Source organism: Pantherophis guttatus, chromosome 2 (genome assembly GCF_059756535.1).
Source record: "Pantherophis guttatus breed Tessera chromosome 2, ASM5975653v1, whole genome shotgun sequence".
Lineage (NCBI taxonomy): Eukaryota > Metazoa > Chordata > Lepidosauria > Squamata > Colubridae > Pantherophis > Pantherophis guttatus.
This window is the reverse complement of record NC_142064.1, coordinates 154,850,761-154,867,841: the sequence shown is the minus strand read 5'-3', so window position 1 is coordinate 154,867,841 and position 17,081 is coordinate 154,850,761. Positions and strand designations below refer to the sequence as shown.

Here is a 17,081-nt window from a genome sequence, read left to right as displayed (position 1 = left end):
TCAGATTTCAATTGCACTGGAACATTTGAATGTGTAAGTGAAGTAGATGGATGTCAAAAAGATAACTACCATCAAAGAATAATGGACAGTTCAAGACTGTAGCCTTAATATTTTTTAAAAGCAATTACAAGCCAAGTGATGCAAACAGTTAAGGGCAGTGTTTGCCCTTTTGAGTTATTTGTGAAAATAATGTGATATAAATCAACAAACCTAGAACTGATTATTTTTAAAGAAACAATGAAGGCATAGAAAGAAATAGGATTATTAATTTTAGAAATGGGTAGGGCATCTCCATGGCGAAGAAATAAAAGAAAGGACAAGAACAGATATACTAAAGAAATTTGGGGTTATCAAGAGCAAAATTCCAAAATTGTTAAGTTGTTGAATTTTATTAGTAGTTTTGTCAAAAGATGCAAAAAAATGCATTTCAGGTTAGAGAGGATTCAGACAAGAAATTATTAAAACTTCATCTCAGTCAGCCAGATGGATTTGGCATTTTTATCTGCCTACAGTATTGAGTCCTTCCCAAGGATAGGCAGATGTGAATGTTTTATGGTGTGAAAGGGTTCCTCCTTGATCCCAGTAAAGCTGCCTTTTGCAATAGAATGATGGTGATTGTATCAATGTCAATGGTGTTCAAGTGTTTTGGGATTGCACCCAAGGTGCTTATTACTATTTTGCTTACTTTTGCCAGTGGCTCTATTTCTATTTGCAGCTCTTTAAATTTTTTATTTTTTCTTCTGCTCTCCTCAGGAACTGCCACATCCACTATCCAGATTTTGTCTTTCTTTCTTATTAAAAATTGTTAAGTCTGGAGTGTTATGTGGCCGGTGCCTGTCGTTTGAATTCTAAAGCCTGAGCACTTAGCTTCTTCATTATTTATTATTTTCTCTATTTTATGGTCCCACCAATTCTTGTTTGCATTATTATTGCCATTATTGAATCACTTTATTATAATAGTATATAAAGAATAGTTAATGCTGTGAACCTAGAGATATACCAAGTCTTACACCAGATTCTAAAAGATCCAGGAGCAAAGGAACTGTCTTGCAGTCTCTTCCATGAACAGTACTGATTTAGCAGCTTCCTTTCTCCATGCCTTAACCTGCCCAGGCAGAGATCCAAAGATTTTGTACTTTTATGGGATTAAAAAAAGCATGCAGTAGTAAGGACTGCTTTAATCAGTCAGCCAGAACCAGCATCTGCAAGTATATTCATTTTTAAAGTGCATTTGATGCCTCCACATTTGGCATATCAAATTAAGATTGAGGCAACCAATTTGATCTAGTGGTTAAGGCACCAGACTAGACACCGTGAGACTGAATTTTATTCCTGCCATAGGCTTGAAAGCTGGCTGGGTGACCTTGAGCCAATCACTTTCTTAGCCCAGCCCACTTTATAGGCCCACCTTGTTGTGGGAAAAATGGGAAAGGTATTTATGTAGGTTGAATAAAAATCTAATAAAACTTAAAAAACAGATTTAATGTTTTTCTGTGTATTTGACTGGACCATTTATCCTTTTCCCAGCATCCTCAATTAAGTTGTGGGGGGAAATGATTTTGTATTGGAAGGTTTTGCATATCTTCACTGCAATATATGGCATTTGGATGAATGTGCAAATTCAGTTCCTAAGACTAAGCTTTTGTGTCATAATCTTGCCTCAAAAGTGAGACCAACAGAAGTTTGTTGTTACTTGGGGGCGAGTTGGTAGGGGTAGCCTTGCAAATTGCAATGTTGCTGACCCTTTTTTCTGCATGCTAGTCTTCACTACCTAGGGAATTCCCCAACTTTTACCAAACTTCGTCAATTCTACAAGATATTGCAAAAAATACAATAACCAGGGAACTTGGAGGTAGTGAGAACTCTTTTTTGGCCAAGGGAATGCTTCCCTAGCTGAATATTTTTTCTTAAGACATACTAGTGTGTTGAAAAGCTTACTTTGCTTAAAAGGGGTTCAAAATAAATCCTCCAGAAGGGAATTTCTAATATCTGTACCAATTGTGCGGTTATTTCCTTTAGTGTAGTTTTTTAACTAGCAATGCTACAGTATTTTATGCAGTATACCCCATATTTGAACATTTTTTCCTTTTAAAGTGTATTTAAGTGTGATTTATATGGAACTAACTTCTCAAAGCTGGAATTACATATCCTGTAAATTTAGCTTTAGATCTTTGTGGATCTACAAAATCAAATAGATTTGGCTTATTTAGATAACAGCTATTTTAAGACAATTAAGGTTTTGAAAATGAAGTGTGAAGACTATGATCTGGCACTTATGCTGCAGGTGACTCTAATAAAGCTAATTTACTTTTAGCTATTAAAGTTTTACAAACATTCAATTGTCCAGAAGAGTTTTACCCTAATCCAATTAAGATACATTTGGCCTCTGGAAAATGTACTGTTGCAATTATGGAACTAATCATCCGAGAACAGTAATGAAATTAATTATCTATGTTCTGGAAGTCGGTTACCAACTTCTTTGGATCAGTGAAGCATTTAATAGCATGGAGCCATCAGTTTCTCCAAGTAACCCAACTTTTTATGGATGAAACACTTCATCCTAATCTGATTATCCACTTATATTGTGGATAATCAGAAAACTTTAATGATGCAAAATGTGGAAACTTATCAGGCCTGTGGTAGGAGCCATCATTAGCCTAGTTTTTCAAAATTGATCTTTCAAATCAATTTCAATTCTGAAATATTTTGAAAGGCTTTGGGGGAATAGCACTTTATATATGAAAAAACACTCCCATCTTTTTGCCATTTTGCTCTCCATATTTTGTTCTCCATATGCTACATTACATTCCAGCTACATTATGTAAATATTTAGCTTTGTTAAGTAATGCTGGAGGTGATAGGAACAATGAAAACTTAAATTGCAGCCATGATGGATACATTGCTAGTTACAATTTTGCGACTTACCAAATGCATTATGTAGAATTTATCAAATTAAGTGAAAACAAACATAGTAAATAATTCCCTTAAGACAATGCACATTTCATTTACTGCAGCGCTTTTATTTTCCTTTCACAATGAAGTGTTGGGCATTACAATTCTCAACTTCAGGATGACTTACAAATTTTGGTTTTCTACTGTCATATGACAACATTAAGGCAACGTACAAAAATCTTACATAAATTAAACCTGATGATTAAATTTACAGGTGTCAATGCCAACATTGGAGCAACTCAATGTTTTGCCCAGTGATGTCTTGCTGGGACAAAGGTGAGCAAGGAAAGAAAAACAGGTTCATAAGGCTTGGATACAATACATTTCCAATCCTGTTAGGAACAGTGGCAAGACAAAAATGGCCATCCTTTTCACAAACTCTTGCCAGCCTCAACAATAAAGACCTGGAATTCTTAGCGCTTTGTGTAGTGAAGTCTGGTCTTTTGCTACCCTGTACAGATCTAGGCTCAGACTCCATTGCAGCATAGCTGGTTACACTGAGACTACTATCCCAGACAGTTAAACCTTATGTTCGTCAACACTATCCGTACTGTGTCCTAGGCCAGATGTGTATAGGGTAGTTATATACTGCTATGTACAAAGGGAACTTTAGTTCAAGGTCTTATCAGCAACAGGAATCTATCCTCAAAAGGTTATTGGAGACAGACTTCCCAATGACAAATGTTTGAAGAGAAGGCTTATTCCAGTTTCATGAGGCTAGCATGAGGCGTATATATTTGCCCAGGCAAATTTATACTGGTGAAAAAACTTAAATGCAGTAAAAACTGCACATTTGCCATAGTCTTTAGAAGCATTTACGGTGGACAATAGATGGGCCAGACTCATCATATTCTTGCTTGCTGATCCACATCTGCTGGAAGGTAGAGAGAGATGCAAGAATGGATCCACCAATCCAGACAGAGTATTTGCGTTCAGGAGGAGCAATAATCTGAAATAAAAGATAGGAGTTAAATGCAGAATAACCTGTGAAATACCCTTTTATTAAAAACAGCTCTAAAGTTTTAGAGAAAAATATCACCAAGAACCTGCCCTAACCATTACAAATGCTGTTAACCTCACCTTGATCTTCATTGTACTGGGAGCCAGTGCTGTGATCTCCTTCTGCATTCTGTCAGCAATTCCAGGATACATTGTGGTACCACCAGACAATACTGTGTTGGCATATAGGTCCTTTCTGATATCCACATCACACTTCATGATAGAATTGAAAGTGGTCTCATGAATGCCACAGGACTCCATACCTAGAAGAAAACACCCATGATTGCACTTGTATGCCAAACTACTTTTAACTCAATTTGTTCATATATTCAATAGTAATTAACCATACATTTCTGTGGAGATTATTTTATTAACTCAAATGCTTACCTAAGAAAGAAGGCTGGAAAAGGGCTTCGGGACACCTAAACCTCTCATTTCCAATTGTGATCACTTGGCCATCAGGCAACTCATAGCTCTTTTCCAAGGAAGAGGAGGAAGCAGCAGTAGCCATCTCCTGCTCGAAGTCCAAGGCAACATAACATAACTTCTCTTTTATGTCACGCACAATTTCCCTTTCAGCTGTGGTGGTAAAGCTGTAGCCTCTTTCTGTCAGAATCTTCATGAGGTAGTCTGTGAGGTCACGGCCAGCCAAATCAAGTCGCAAGATGGCATGAGGGAGAGCATAACCCTCATAGATGGGCACAGTGTGTGTGACACCATCACCAGAGTCCATTACAATACCAGTGGTACGACCAGAAGCATACAGGGACAACACAGCCTGGATGGCCACATACATGGCTGGAGTGTTGAATGTCTCAAACATGATCTAAAATAAACAAAAAAAGCAATTATTAAGTAATGAACAATTTTACTCACTAATGCACACCCATGCTGACATGCAAAGTATTTGATGTGAAGAGAAACCAAAAGAAAGCAAGCAGAAATACAACTGAAACCTGAGAGACTTGAAGGAAGGAAATGCCAGAAGAGTACAGAACCCTGAAAATAACCAAAAAAGAGAAGTTGTAATCTGAAAGAAATGATGGAATGGATGGAAATCATACATGCAAAAGATACACCAATGCTGTACCTGTGTCATTTTCTCTCTGTTGGCCTTAGGGTTCAAAGGCGCTTCTGTAAGCAGTACTGGGTGTTCTTCAGGGGCAACACGAAGCTCATTGTAGAAAGTATGATGCCAAATTTTCTCCATATCATCCCAGTTGGTGACAATTCCATGTTCAATCGGATACTTCAGGGTCAGGATACCTCTTTTGCTTTGGGCTTCATCTCCCACATAACTGTCTTTCTGTCCCATACCAACCATGACACCCTGAAAAAGGGAGATGAATTAGTACATGATAAAGAAAAGGCAAGCTCCATCTTCACTACACTTAATATCTTTGTAATTTTGGTAACTTACCTGGTGGCGAGGGCGTCCAACAATTGAAGGAAACACAGCCCGAGGAGCATCATCTCCAGCGAAGCCTGCTTTGCACATTCCAGAGCCATTGTCAATGACAAGTGCTGCAATTTCTTCTTCCATTTTGCAGATCTTTCAATAAAAATAGAATGCTTAGCAACCATGATTTGTTCCATCCCTGCAGCAACAATCTTACATCATCAACAATCAGTGCTTAGATCTGACTCTACCCCTTTTTACCACTAGAGGCTGCTCTGAATGCCTTTATGTCTGGAACCCCACCCACTTATGCTTTTCACCATGGCTTAACACTTTACTTCATTTAACTTGCATTGCAGAATCAGCAAGTCCTAATTCCCTCTTCTGAGCTCTGCCACACCAAAATCCACCAGTCCTCTATGCTTATCTAGTCATATCATACCAACTTCAATAAGAACTGCCTTTTAAGCAGGCAGAAGACTGTGGTTTAACCAGTCATAGAAGAACTCTCCCAAAGTTTTGAATTAAATACTCCCAACACCAATCCAGTATGTACACGAGGGGAGCTTTCTCCCATACAAAAGGCTGCCCTCTTTCCCTTGAACCAAATTTAGTTGACATTCACTGTGAAAAGCTTCCTTTATGCAATTTCTTCCCACTTAGGATTCCATTAAGTATGCCATTATTAGGGCATCCTGTCTGAAAGGCAAGCCACATTCATAAGTGTCGATATGGCTCCCAGGAAACCAATTCCTATTTCACACCTGAACACCTCAAGCAAGACCATAACATTTCACAGGTTTATTCTATCTTCTGCTAAATAAAAAAAAATAAATTAAACTTGTCATGCATTGCTCCCTACAGGTATGGAGGCGTTTCAGCCCAGCCTGTGCACTTTAACGCTGACCAAGAGACACAATACGCCCAGTTTCATTATGCCATTCAAACCCTAACCCCGCCTTCCCAAACCACCTACCACCGCCGTTCTTTGCTTTCCCCTAATTTAGACGCCTCGTTTTCCAAGCCTTTTCCCTCACAAGTCCTCCCTAGAAAAAGTAGCGCCCTTGCTTCTCTCTCTTCCCACGTTATTCTTCGCAGAAAAGGTTTCTCCCACCCCTCACTTCCCGCCTGATGACGTCAACGAGCAAAACCAGCCAACCGTATCGGAGCGACTGTTACCAGGAGAATAACTCCGCCCCCTCCCGCTCACCCCATTCAGGCAACCGTTACGCCCACGAACCGGTACCTCTCGCAGAGTCCCCCATAGAACGTTCCTGCTTCTCTCTTCCCTCCCCCCCCCCAACCACCACGCCGCCTCAAGAAACCGCCATGCAGAGCCTTTAACGGCTCTCCACCACGGCAACTCGATCGGTATCCAAGGACATTTTAATCAATGAATTGCGCCTCCTCCTCCCCAGCGATTTTAAAAAGGTTGGAAAACGCAAGTCCGATGCCGAAGGCCTCCGGGGAAGGCAGCCAGATGATCACACCTACCTGTTAAAACGGCAGGAGGTATCAGAAGGGAAAAAATAAAAGGAGTCGAGCTGCTGCTAGATCCGCTGCCGCCGGCTGAGTGAGACCGTTCCAACGCCAACCCCGCCCCTTTTATACCCAGGGGGAGCCGGCCCCCTCTCGCCGGCTGAGAACATCGCCATATATGGAGATCTTTCAGAAGTGCGAGCTCCCATTGGTTGATGGAGCCCGGGCCACGTGGGGCAGACGAAGGCGGCTTGGCAACGCCTATCTGAACCCCGGAATCTGTATGAGCCGCGGGAGGAGGGGGGGAGGGGCGCTCCTCTTTGCAGAAGACCCCCATCGCCGCAGCCCCTTGTTGGGCTCCATTTGCAGGTGAGGAAGGCGGCGCCGAAGGGGTTCAGGGCAAGGGCGCCCCAATAGAGAAAGTCCAACTCTGTGCAGCCTAGGATGGAAACGGGCTTCAGGAGTCACTGAATCAGTCCCGAGATTGTTAGGGAGGGGGGGTGTATTGGGGTACCCGGAGGTTCACTACTTCAGGGGTAGGTAGTGTGGTGCCCCCGCCAGATGTTTCTTGTTTGATTTCCCACTATCCTCTACCCTGACCCTGTTTTCTGGAGGTGATGGGTGTACAAAACATCTGGGTGTACCCGTTTGCCAAATCCTTATCTGTATTGCATTTGGGGTCCTGAGGCTTCCTGTGGCCTGGCTACTGACCATACAATGAGGGAACTGCAGTGCCAGCAGATATCACACACACACACACACACACGCAGAAACACACAAATGCAGGGTATCTACAGGGGAACCAAGATCACACATGAATCTTAATTTGGGGTGATTGCTTTTGGAATTATGGTACGTGGCTATCATGAAGGAGAAGTAAGTGCTCATGTGGCAGTTGGTTTTGTAGCTTGCTTTTTGGTGAAGTAGTTCAATACACCTGAGACTCAAAAGCAGGGAGATTTTTAATCTAGCCAAGGAACTATCAGTAGGAAAATAACTATTCAGTCCTCTAAATGCCAAAAGATAACTGCCACTCCATCTGTTTCACAACCGTCAAGGACAAGAACTTTGTCCTTTTTTAATGCAATGCCATTTTTCTCCTGGCCCACTCCTGTGTTCAAAAAAAAGCTGCTGCTTCATTGGTTGAAATGGCCTCCTTGGCCCACATATTGCCAAATTTGACTGGTACAATGCCTCACACGCTGCATTCACAGTAGTAAATATCCCATTTTATTGTTTTCCATAATGTGGGGTCCTCCATTTGTACTGGATTATACTCCCATGATCCCTCACTGATACAGTCAAAACACCATGCTATTGGAGATGATAAGAACTGTAGCTTAATAAATCTTGATCATCAAGTTGGGGAAGACTGCCTTACTAGATGACTTACAAGAATGAGGACAGCAAGATTCTTGTACCTATAGTCACAGCACAATGTTTTTTCTGTTCAAACAAACAGTTATGATGCACTAATATTCAGAATGTTTTAATAATTCTTTAGGAAATATAGGAGAGGAACATTCAAGGACACAAAGATGCCAACGAAATTCTTATTTTCTCCAGGCAAAAGAAATAATAAAACATACTGAATAGATAGACCCTAATGTGATTACAAAGCAAAACAGGAAACAGGAAACTTGTATCTGGTGGTGAAAAAATGGGAAAAGATTGTGCAGGACATCAATGGTTAGTGTCCAACATTTGAGAGTTTAGTCCTGTAAATTAGATATAGAGGATATTTTGCCTAAGAATCCTGGTTTATGCCATATAAGTAAGTACCAAGTAAGGGCAGTGTTTAAGTATCTTTAGGTACTTTAAAAGCTGAGGATGTCCTGTGTGTGTAGATTGGCAGACCACATTATGCAGTGGGTTTTCATGGGTGGGTTTTCCCTATTGTGTTGTCTGTATTCGGGAATGCTTCTCCCCCTCAAATTATGAGGTACCTACTATTACATCTTTTACATACCTGTTGGAGTCCTATTTCTTTACCTAGGGCCTAGGCCTTCCCTGGATGAATGTTGAATGTTTTGTTTTCCTTTCTATAAACTATTTAAAGGTATTAACATTTTTTATTTTACTTAATTATAAACTGCTTAAATAAATGATTGTAGGAGGAACAATGAATAAATATATGTATAAAAGAAAAAAATAAGAAAACTTTGGTTCATAACATTGCAGGATCTGAACAATATGAAGAATAACAAGTTTTCATCTTTGTTTAGAAGTATTAAATAAAAGAGGCTGTAGATGTAACCACAGAATTTACTGCTAAAATTCAAACAAAATCCAATGTTTTTGGAACTATATTTACAGGAAGCACACTTAATTATTTTAAAATATTGAAATAAATCAAATTCAAGGTAGCTTAGAAGACACCATCATAATGAACAAGAGGTTCTTGTGATCCTATACATATTGTATTTACATGACAATAGTAAGATGATAGTCTGCCAAAGAAAAACATTGCTGTTCCCTTGGCTATGACTTCAATTTTAGATTTTTTACAGTATCGACACATTTTGTCCTGCTGAGTTCTGCCTAATACTGCCAAAGCATTAGAAATGAAATGTGCTTCACCATCGTTTCATCTGTGTGAAAGAAAATGTATATGTGAGGTGAGAAAGATTCACTATTAAAATTTTTCCAATCATTATTTGTTTTCTTTTATCCATACTACTTTATCCATACTGTGAGAATCAGCCATAATACACTTGAGACAAAATGCTTTTTCTAACCCACATAAACTGCAGTGTTGCTTGCAAACATAACCTACCAAATATAGGTAAAACCAGTAGTCTCTGCCCATCCCTGTTCTATGTACACACCTAGAAAAATAACCAGACCTCACCTATAGGCAGGTGACTAAGCTTGTCCTTCCCATAAAATCATAACCTACTTAGTTTTCCTAAATTGGGAAGGTCTTTACCAATTCAAGTGATAGCTGAGTTCCAACACTCCCCCCTTGCAAATAAAACCAATCATTGAATCATAGAAATCAGATTCATCATAAGGAGGAAATAGTGTAATAATTGTGTTGGTTTCTATTGCTCAACTCCTAATGTACATTCACAAGATTTCAAAACAATGTTCTATAGATTCACAGCCGAGAATTGAACTGAAATATATGAAGAGGTAGGGATGGACAATCCCCATTATTGCTGATAAAGTGGTAAAGTGACTTTAGAGCCAACGTGCTTGTATTTAGGTTTGCTTTTCTTATACTGGTTCATCTATTATACAGGATATATCAATTCCAGGAGCCCTGGAGAGAATGCTAAGCTAGAAACATCACCACTCAGCTCTGGTTCATTCATTCAGTCATTCCTTACTCCTTAATACAGCATTTGAATTATTCAGATTAGAAATTGAATGTTTAAGGGATTGGATAGTTGCATGCTTTTAAAGTTTAGAGTGGGGAAATGCTTTGAATTCTTGAGAATATGCAAAAACTTCCACTTGCTTAAGTGGCATTTGGTCTGCTTTTGCTGACATTTTCCACGACATTTATGGAATTATCTTCAGATGGGAAAAGTTATATTGTTAACAGTTTTGAAAGAGACCAAAGGATTTAAGAATCTTGCAAGGGACTTGTTTGTGGGTAGCATCATAGATTTATGAGTGAAGGTGACGCACCAACTGATTTGATTTGTTGGCCTGTTTATTTTTAACGTTTTCTGGCCATTTAAATTCTATTATTCACAAATCCAATATAGGCATCTCTGCTCCAAAGTGTATTGAGACTCCCCCCTCCATATCTCTTATTATGGTCATAGTCAAACAACTATAATAGGAAGGCAAAAAGCTAGCCCACACTTGCTTGTCAAAACACACCTTTTGAACCCTCCAGAAAAAGGCCTGCGACTAGGGAACGAAGCTCTCAAAGCTGCTCCAATTTAATAAGCCAGGCACGTTAAGGGTCTCCAAGCTTGAGAGCGGAAGGCCCGGTTATTTCCCGCAACAGCCCTCTGGAAAGCATAAGGCTTCCCCCTCCGGTCATTTGCATTCCTCTCGGATTCTTTTGTGCTGAAAGAGAGGGCGTGTCTCCTCTGGAGGAGCCAAGATTGCGCTCCTGAGAGACATCGCTGCCGCTTCCCCTGGAGCTGCGCCCAACCAAGAGGAACCTTCCTCGTTCGCCATGTCGGTTCGCCAGGGTAGAGGTGCCCCACCCAAAAGGCATCGGGGGTGGGGTTGGGAGGGCAGAAGCAGGGTTAGTCAGAGCCCTGCGTCTGTACGCAGCAGCATCCCCGGCAGCTGTTTGCGTTAACTTGCATGCCCCCCGCTTGCTTAGGCAGCGCTGCTCCCCGGATGGTGCCTGATTTTGAGAAGACCCCGTTGGTTTTAGACAGAGCCCAGGAATGTGGGGCTGGGTGAGGAGATAAAGAGATTGGCTCTGTAGCCGAGACCGACAACCCTTAGAAGTGATATTGGGAGCTGGAGATGTCTCAATAAGGAGAGGCATAAACCTCCGTCACATCACTCAAATGCAGCAAAGGAGGGAGGGGGAAGGAGAGGTGAGCAGCGGAGAGTGCTCGCTGCGGAGGGTTGGGTTTGAAGGGGGAAAAAAAAAACAGCGCAGCGCAAACATGCTGACGAGGATTGGGGAGTGAGAGGGGGGCGACTTTCCTGCCTTTAACACATGACACATGGTAGGGCGAGGCGACGCTGGCAACCAGGATGCGAGTTTCTTTTGAAAGGCTTAAGCATTTCAGGGGCGCTTTAATGCAGGTAACTTGGCTGTTAACCTAATCGCAGCCAGCTGCTTCCCCGTTAATTGCAAATCAAGGGTTCATTTCACTCAACGTCGCCCGCCTTGGCGTGCGCTTTTCCCCACTTTCGCCCTTCCCGTCCTCATCAGACGTTTTCAAAAGGCTCGGGTTATTTTGCAAGCCCCTCTTCTCCTCCTCTGCTATCGGTTTTTTTTTTTTTAAATACTCGATCCGTCAGAAAATGCTTAGCACGTGCCCCAAACCGGGCCAACAAAGACCTTTCGCTTCCTGCGATCGAAATGAATGAAACGCTTCTTTCCCCCTCCCTCCCTCCCTCCCAAACCTTCGCTACACAATCATCCCTCGCCCGAAGCAAAACGTCGCCTCTTTGCACCGCTTTCGGAATCTGTTCGTCAGCGCGGGCCGCCTCCCCCAACTCTTCCCCCACTCCCCTCCCTCCTCTCCGTCGAGGCGTCCGCGTCATTCGTTTCGGGCAGAGCAGAGCAGGGCCGGGCTGGAGCCGCGCACGGAAACCCCGTGGGTGTGGGTTCCACAAAGCGGCGCCCAGGTGACCCGGCGTGCGCGGGGAGGGAAAAACAAAGGAGGCCTTTCTATGCCTATATTTGGAGATGGTTGGGCCGCTGTCTCGGAGATCCGCCCTTTCGGGCTCGGGGACGATGCACACCTACTGCCCCTCCCGCCCAAGGACGGCGGGCGAGGCGAATTGTTTCGGCTGGTGGATCGCCGGACTTTGATCGCTGGTGAAGGAGGGTTGGAGGAAATGCATTCTTAGGACAAGAGTCACCCATGCCCTGCATTAAGGTGGTTTTTCTTCCGTTGCCCCGTTCGCCCCTGATCTGATTTTAGCCTACCCAGAAAGGGAAAGATTCTGCCCACGTTTTACTGGGAAGTATCGCCATGCTGTTAAAATGGGGCTGAAACGTTCGGAAGAAGTTTTTAAAGAGATTCGGCTTCCACCTAAGCACAAGCTCAGATAGCCGAGAAACGGATATGCTGGGTGCAAAAGATAAAAAAATAAATGTTAAGGCTGAGGTTATTTATTCAGGAAATAAAGCTGCATTATCCGCAGCCGCTTTGCTTCTTGAGAAATCTTGGCTGGTATCAGATTTCGTATTATTAGTAAAGTGCACCAAGAGGCCTTTGGAGGCCGTTAAAATGTTCACCAGGGTGTGAAATGATTATTGGATAACATTACTGAATCAAGTGGGCTGATCCTTTATTTCCTGAAGCATAAACGTTTATAGGGTATTTTTTTCCCCAGGAAGTCATTTATTACAGATCAAGGGGTGAGAACTCCTCCCTTTGTCTTCATTTCCTGGGAGGGGGCTAGGTAACAATCAGGTCCAGTAATTAGATGTACAAGTGGCACTGAAAAAAGTGACTTATGACCATTTGGTCACATGATCAAAATTCAGACAAGTGACTCATATTTATGACAGTTGTCCTGGGGTCATGTGCTCACCTTTTTGGTACCATCTAAAAAGCAAAGTGAATGGGGAAGCCAGATTTATGTAATAACCATGTCACTAACTTAACCAGTAATAACACAGTAATTCAATTAACAACTGTGACAAGAAAGGTCATAAAATTGTTATAAAATTCACTTAACAATTGTGTCCCTAAGCAACTGATATTTTGGCCTCAGTTGTGATCCTAAGTCGAGGACTACCTATATCAGTTTTTTGTTTAGGATTTGAGGAAGTTTTGCCTATCTCCTCTCATTTTAATCATGTTTCTGTTAGCTTTGATAGACCAATACACCTGCTTAATTTTCTCTAGGTTGCTAGAGAGAAGCATAATGAAAAGATTCCATAATATGTTTGGATACTTTACAAATATAAATTTAATGAATAGAAGACTGGATTAGGACGTGGGGGCCCTTTCAGAAAATTCCTTTAGTTCAAAAGCCATTATAGTTAGTATTTCTCCTTAGGCTATTTTACAGGTCTATTTTGTGGCCCTGTAATAGACCACTTTACATAGGAAATCAGATATTTTTGTAGAAGATGGCTGAAGATGGTGGGCAATTTGTTAATGGAATCTGTTTGCAGAGGAAATGGTTATTTTTATACTGCTTGATTTTAAAGGGCCATAAAAGTTTCCTACCAGCTAGAAAGGAAAGGAAAGCATGTCATCTATAAATATAAATTTATAATGTCTGTGATGAAGAAGAAAGTGAGAGTGAATCACCTATTACTGAAACCTCAGTTTTTTGCAATTCATCTGATAGTAACATGCAATTTCCCACAATCCCTGTGCAAAAAAAAAAAAGCCAATACCCAGATACACCCTTCATAGTGGATTTTGGAAGTGAGGTAGAGAGTTTAGTAAAAGGAAAATCTCTGGAACTGCATATTTCGAGGAATTGATGAGCAAAACATTTGAATATGGAACCACTTTTAGCAAAAGAAAAAAAAATCCCAAACCTATGTTGGCAATACTTGCATTAAGTTACAAAATCATTCCCAAGTTTTTGATCCTCCTGCATCAAAGAAGGTGGTTAGGAAAAAAAGGGAGAGAAAGGAAAAGAGAAGGCTGATTGGTGGCTCCATCTGCAACCATTTGCTTAGCTAATTGCAATGGACTTGTTGCATTACACAAGCTAGGTTACTTTGTTGAGAAAAAGGAGCCAGCTCAGTTATCTGCCTGTCTGTGCCCTACCCAAGGACCAACACACTGTGATTAAAATGTGAGCAATGTCAGTCTCACACCTTCCACCAGCCAATCACTCTTAGCTTGGTTCTGCTTGTATTGCTCTTCTGCTTATTGGTTCTTCGATATCTCCATATAGGGTCAACCCCACAGAGGTTAACTTTTTGATACGGAAGCATTCCTACAGGGTAAAGGTGAAGGTAGCAGAAAGGAATATCTGCCTGCCTGGCTCTTTATTTTGGCAAGGCTAAGCACATTCTATATACTTTCAGCATTGTGATCTCAAAGAAAGCAAGAACACGCTGGAAGGGAGGAAGCAGTAGAGATTTTTTTTAAAAAAAAACCCGAGATATCTCTCATATGTCTTCACAGGATATGAGTTGGATCGCTACAATCAGATTTTTGTATTTTTCAGGCCACTATTATTTTTTTTTAATTCCTACCTCTCCTCCCCCTCTCCAAAATCTTTTCTCTATAGTGCCCTGCAGTTCTTCCATAGTAAATGGGAATGTGTGGGATTGCAGCTTTAAATTTAGTTCAGAAGGCTGGATTGCATTGATGAGGAGATCTCCATGGGGCAGTAAGCCAATTTTCCTAAAAGCCTGTTAAGCAGTGGTGGAGAGCCAATTGTGGACTGACAAACTGCAAGAAGGTTTAGCATCACAAGGTTATGATTTAGCAAATAACCCTTACAGAATGTTAACTGAATCATAACTCTTTATTGTGGCTACATGAATTAATGAGTGCATCTCAGTATTTCCAAAATCTCCAGATGAAGTACAAGGTAACAGGCAGATCAGTAAAAATTGTCACTGGATTAAGTCCAGATTAAGTTTGTTGAACTTGGCCACCATTGGGGGCATGACATAAATTCTATTGCTTCAAGTGAAGATAGGTAATATATTTGACATACTTGATAGAGAAGCAGGATAGTCCGTGTCCGGAGCATCACCTGCAGGTGACACTCTCTGCCCTGGAGGCTCAGTCAAACCGCTGGAGAACTTAGTAAATGTAACAGTGTCATAGCTAGTGGTAGGCCCTCCAAATACAGGTAATTCTCAACTTGCAGCCATTAGTTTAATGTTTGAAGTTACAACATCACTGAAAAAAGTGACTCTGGATTGTTCTTCATAAAACCATGGCAGCCTCCCCATGAATATGTGGTAAAAATTTGGATGCTTGGCAATTGGTTCATATTTATGATGGTTGCAGTGTCCCAGGGTCATGTGATTCCCTTTTGCGATCTTCTGACAAGAAGTTGGTTTCACTTAACAACCATGTTACTAACTTAACAGCTGCACTGATTCACTTAACAACTGTGGCAAGAAAGGTTGTCAAATGGAGAAAACTCACTTAACAACTGTCTCCCTTATCAACAGATTATTTATTATTTTATTTTATTTATTAAATTTGTATACCGCCCTTCTCCCGAAGGACTCAGAGCGGTGAACAGCCAAAATTAAAATACATACAGTATAAAAATTAAAATAAATTAAAACAGAATTAAATCAGTTTGGCTTCCCCAAATTTTAAAACCCCTTACCCATAAAATAGCCCATTAAAATTTTAAGGCAGCCCGGCTTGCTGAAATAAGGTCTTCAACGCTCGGCGGAAAGTACGGAGGTCCGGGATCAATCGTATTCCTGGGGGTAGCTCGTTCCAGAGGGTGGGTGCCCCCACAGAGAAGGCTCTCCCCCGGGGGTCGTCAGTCAACATTGCTTGACTGACGGCACCCTGAGGAGACCCTCTCTGTGGGAGCAGATTGGCTGGTGGGAGGTTATCGGTGGCAGAAGGTGGTCTCGTAAATAAATTTATAATATATAAATAATAAAATAAATAAATCTCGTAAATAAATCGTAAATTGTGGTCGTAAATCAAGGACTACCTGTAGAATGTTCTGGAAAAGGATTGACTGGGTTGTGTTATCCAAGGGGGTTTCCTGCTCCTCAGCTCCTATGTGGAGTTGGCACAACTGACTCCATGCTAAATCAGGAGGTTGAAATAACGTAAGGAATTGTATGCATGAAAAGTAATAAGCTTATTTCCCGCACCTTCACATACTACTTCTGGTCACCAACAGCATCTAAGAGATTTCAGAAGCGATAGTTCATTTATCGCATAAATCATTTCTCTTCTGTGAGTAAGTCATTTCACTTACGCAGCCAACCTTGATGTAAGGATTGTGTTTAAGTGCAATTTAGTCTTGGTCCTACCACCATCAAAGTAGTTGCTTAATTTATTTTCATTGAACTTTTAAAAAAAACCCCAGCCTTCACATTTCATTATTCTCACCAATTAAAATTGCCTTTTCTTCTCCAACAGATTTTCCCATGCATATTTTTGGATTTTGCCATTGGTGTTTGCAAGTGTAGAATGTGTGTTTTAGGGGAACTGAATCCTAGAAACAGGAAGGCCAGGCCAGGCCATGCTATACATCAAAGACCAAGAAATAGGGGCCTTTATTCCTATTGTTTTGCAAACAGCATTCCTTTGGAGATGATTGGTCATTATTTTTTCCCTTACAGAATGAACTGGGTTGAAATACAGCAGCTGGTCAGATTCCTTAGGTAGCAACAACTTTGTGGTTCTGTAACTCCCTCCCCCGTTCTTTTATGCCTGGGTATCTGCATTTTAGCCACAAGGCAGGAACACCCCCCCCCCCATTGCTTAGGCAGAGGTCATTTGATTGCATAATCCTTCCCATTCTTGATGTGGAAACACGAACCAGAGAAGCATGTTTTGCCACTTGCTCTGCCAGCTGTGCCAGTTCCTCCCAAGTTCACAGCCACGCTAGCCGTTTCTGTCTGGAGAAACCTCTCCTCTATCCACTCCCCTTGGATGTATGTTCTAAGTAGCATGTAACTTCTTGC

General features: G+C 41.4%; 2 protein-coding genes across 3 annotated transcripts in view; one reads left to right on the top strand and one right to left on the bottom strand.

Annotated features, from left to right (window-relative positions):
* Window positions 1-2,999: 2,999 nt before the first annotated feature.
* ACTG1 (actin gamma 1) lies at window positions 3,000-6,928 on the bottom strand. The gene is made up of 6 exons (XM_034412759.3): window positions 6,845-6,928; window positions 5,372-5,503; window positions 5,042-5,281; window positions 4,339-4,777; window positions 4,033-4,214; window positions 3,000-3,901 (listed from the first exon to the last, which is right to left on the bottom strand). Exons 2-6 carry the CDS (start codon window positions 5,492-5,494, stop codon window positions 3,758-3,760), a joined length of 1,128 nt encoding a protein of 375 aa, XP_034268650.1. The 5' UTR covers window positions 5,495-5,503; window positions 6,845-6,928; the 3' UTR covers window positions 3,000-3,757.
* A 3,961-nt stretch (window positions 6,929-10,889) lies between these two features.
* Window positions 10,890-17,081, top strand: part of FSCN2 (fascin actin-bundling protein 2, retinal) — a 78,057-nt gene continuing 71,865 nt past the window's right edge. Inside the window, exon 1 of one of the 2 annotated variants that reach the window (XM_087887051.1) lies at window positions 10,890-11,557. The gene's annotated coding sequence lies outside the window, so the exon portion shown is untranslated. The remainder of the gene's footprint in view (window positions 11,558-17,081) is intronic. The other variant, XM_087887050.1, reaches the window with a different exon arrangement.

Excerpts from the sequence above, each read along its gene's own strand:
- ACTG1 (XM_034412759.3), bottom strand. The coding sequence starts at position 5,494 with ATGGAAGAAGAAATTGCAGCACTTGTCATTGACAATGGCTCTGGAATG. Across the intron at positions 4,778-5,041 it reads ACAGAGAGAAAATGACACAG|ATCATGTTTGAGACATTCAA; the intron begins GTACAGCATTGG and ends TGTTTATTTTAG. Across the intron at positions 4,215-4,338 it reads TTTCCAGCCTTCTTTCTTAG|GTATGGAGTCCTGTGGCATT; the intron begins GTAAGCATTTGA and ends GTTTTCTTCTAG.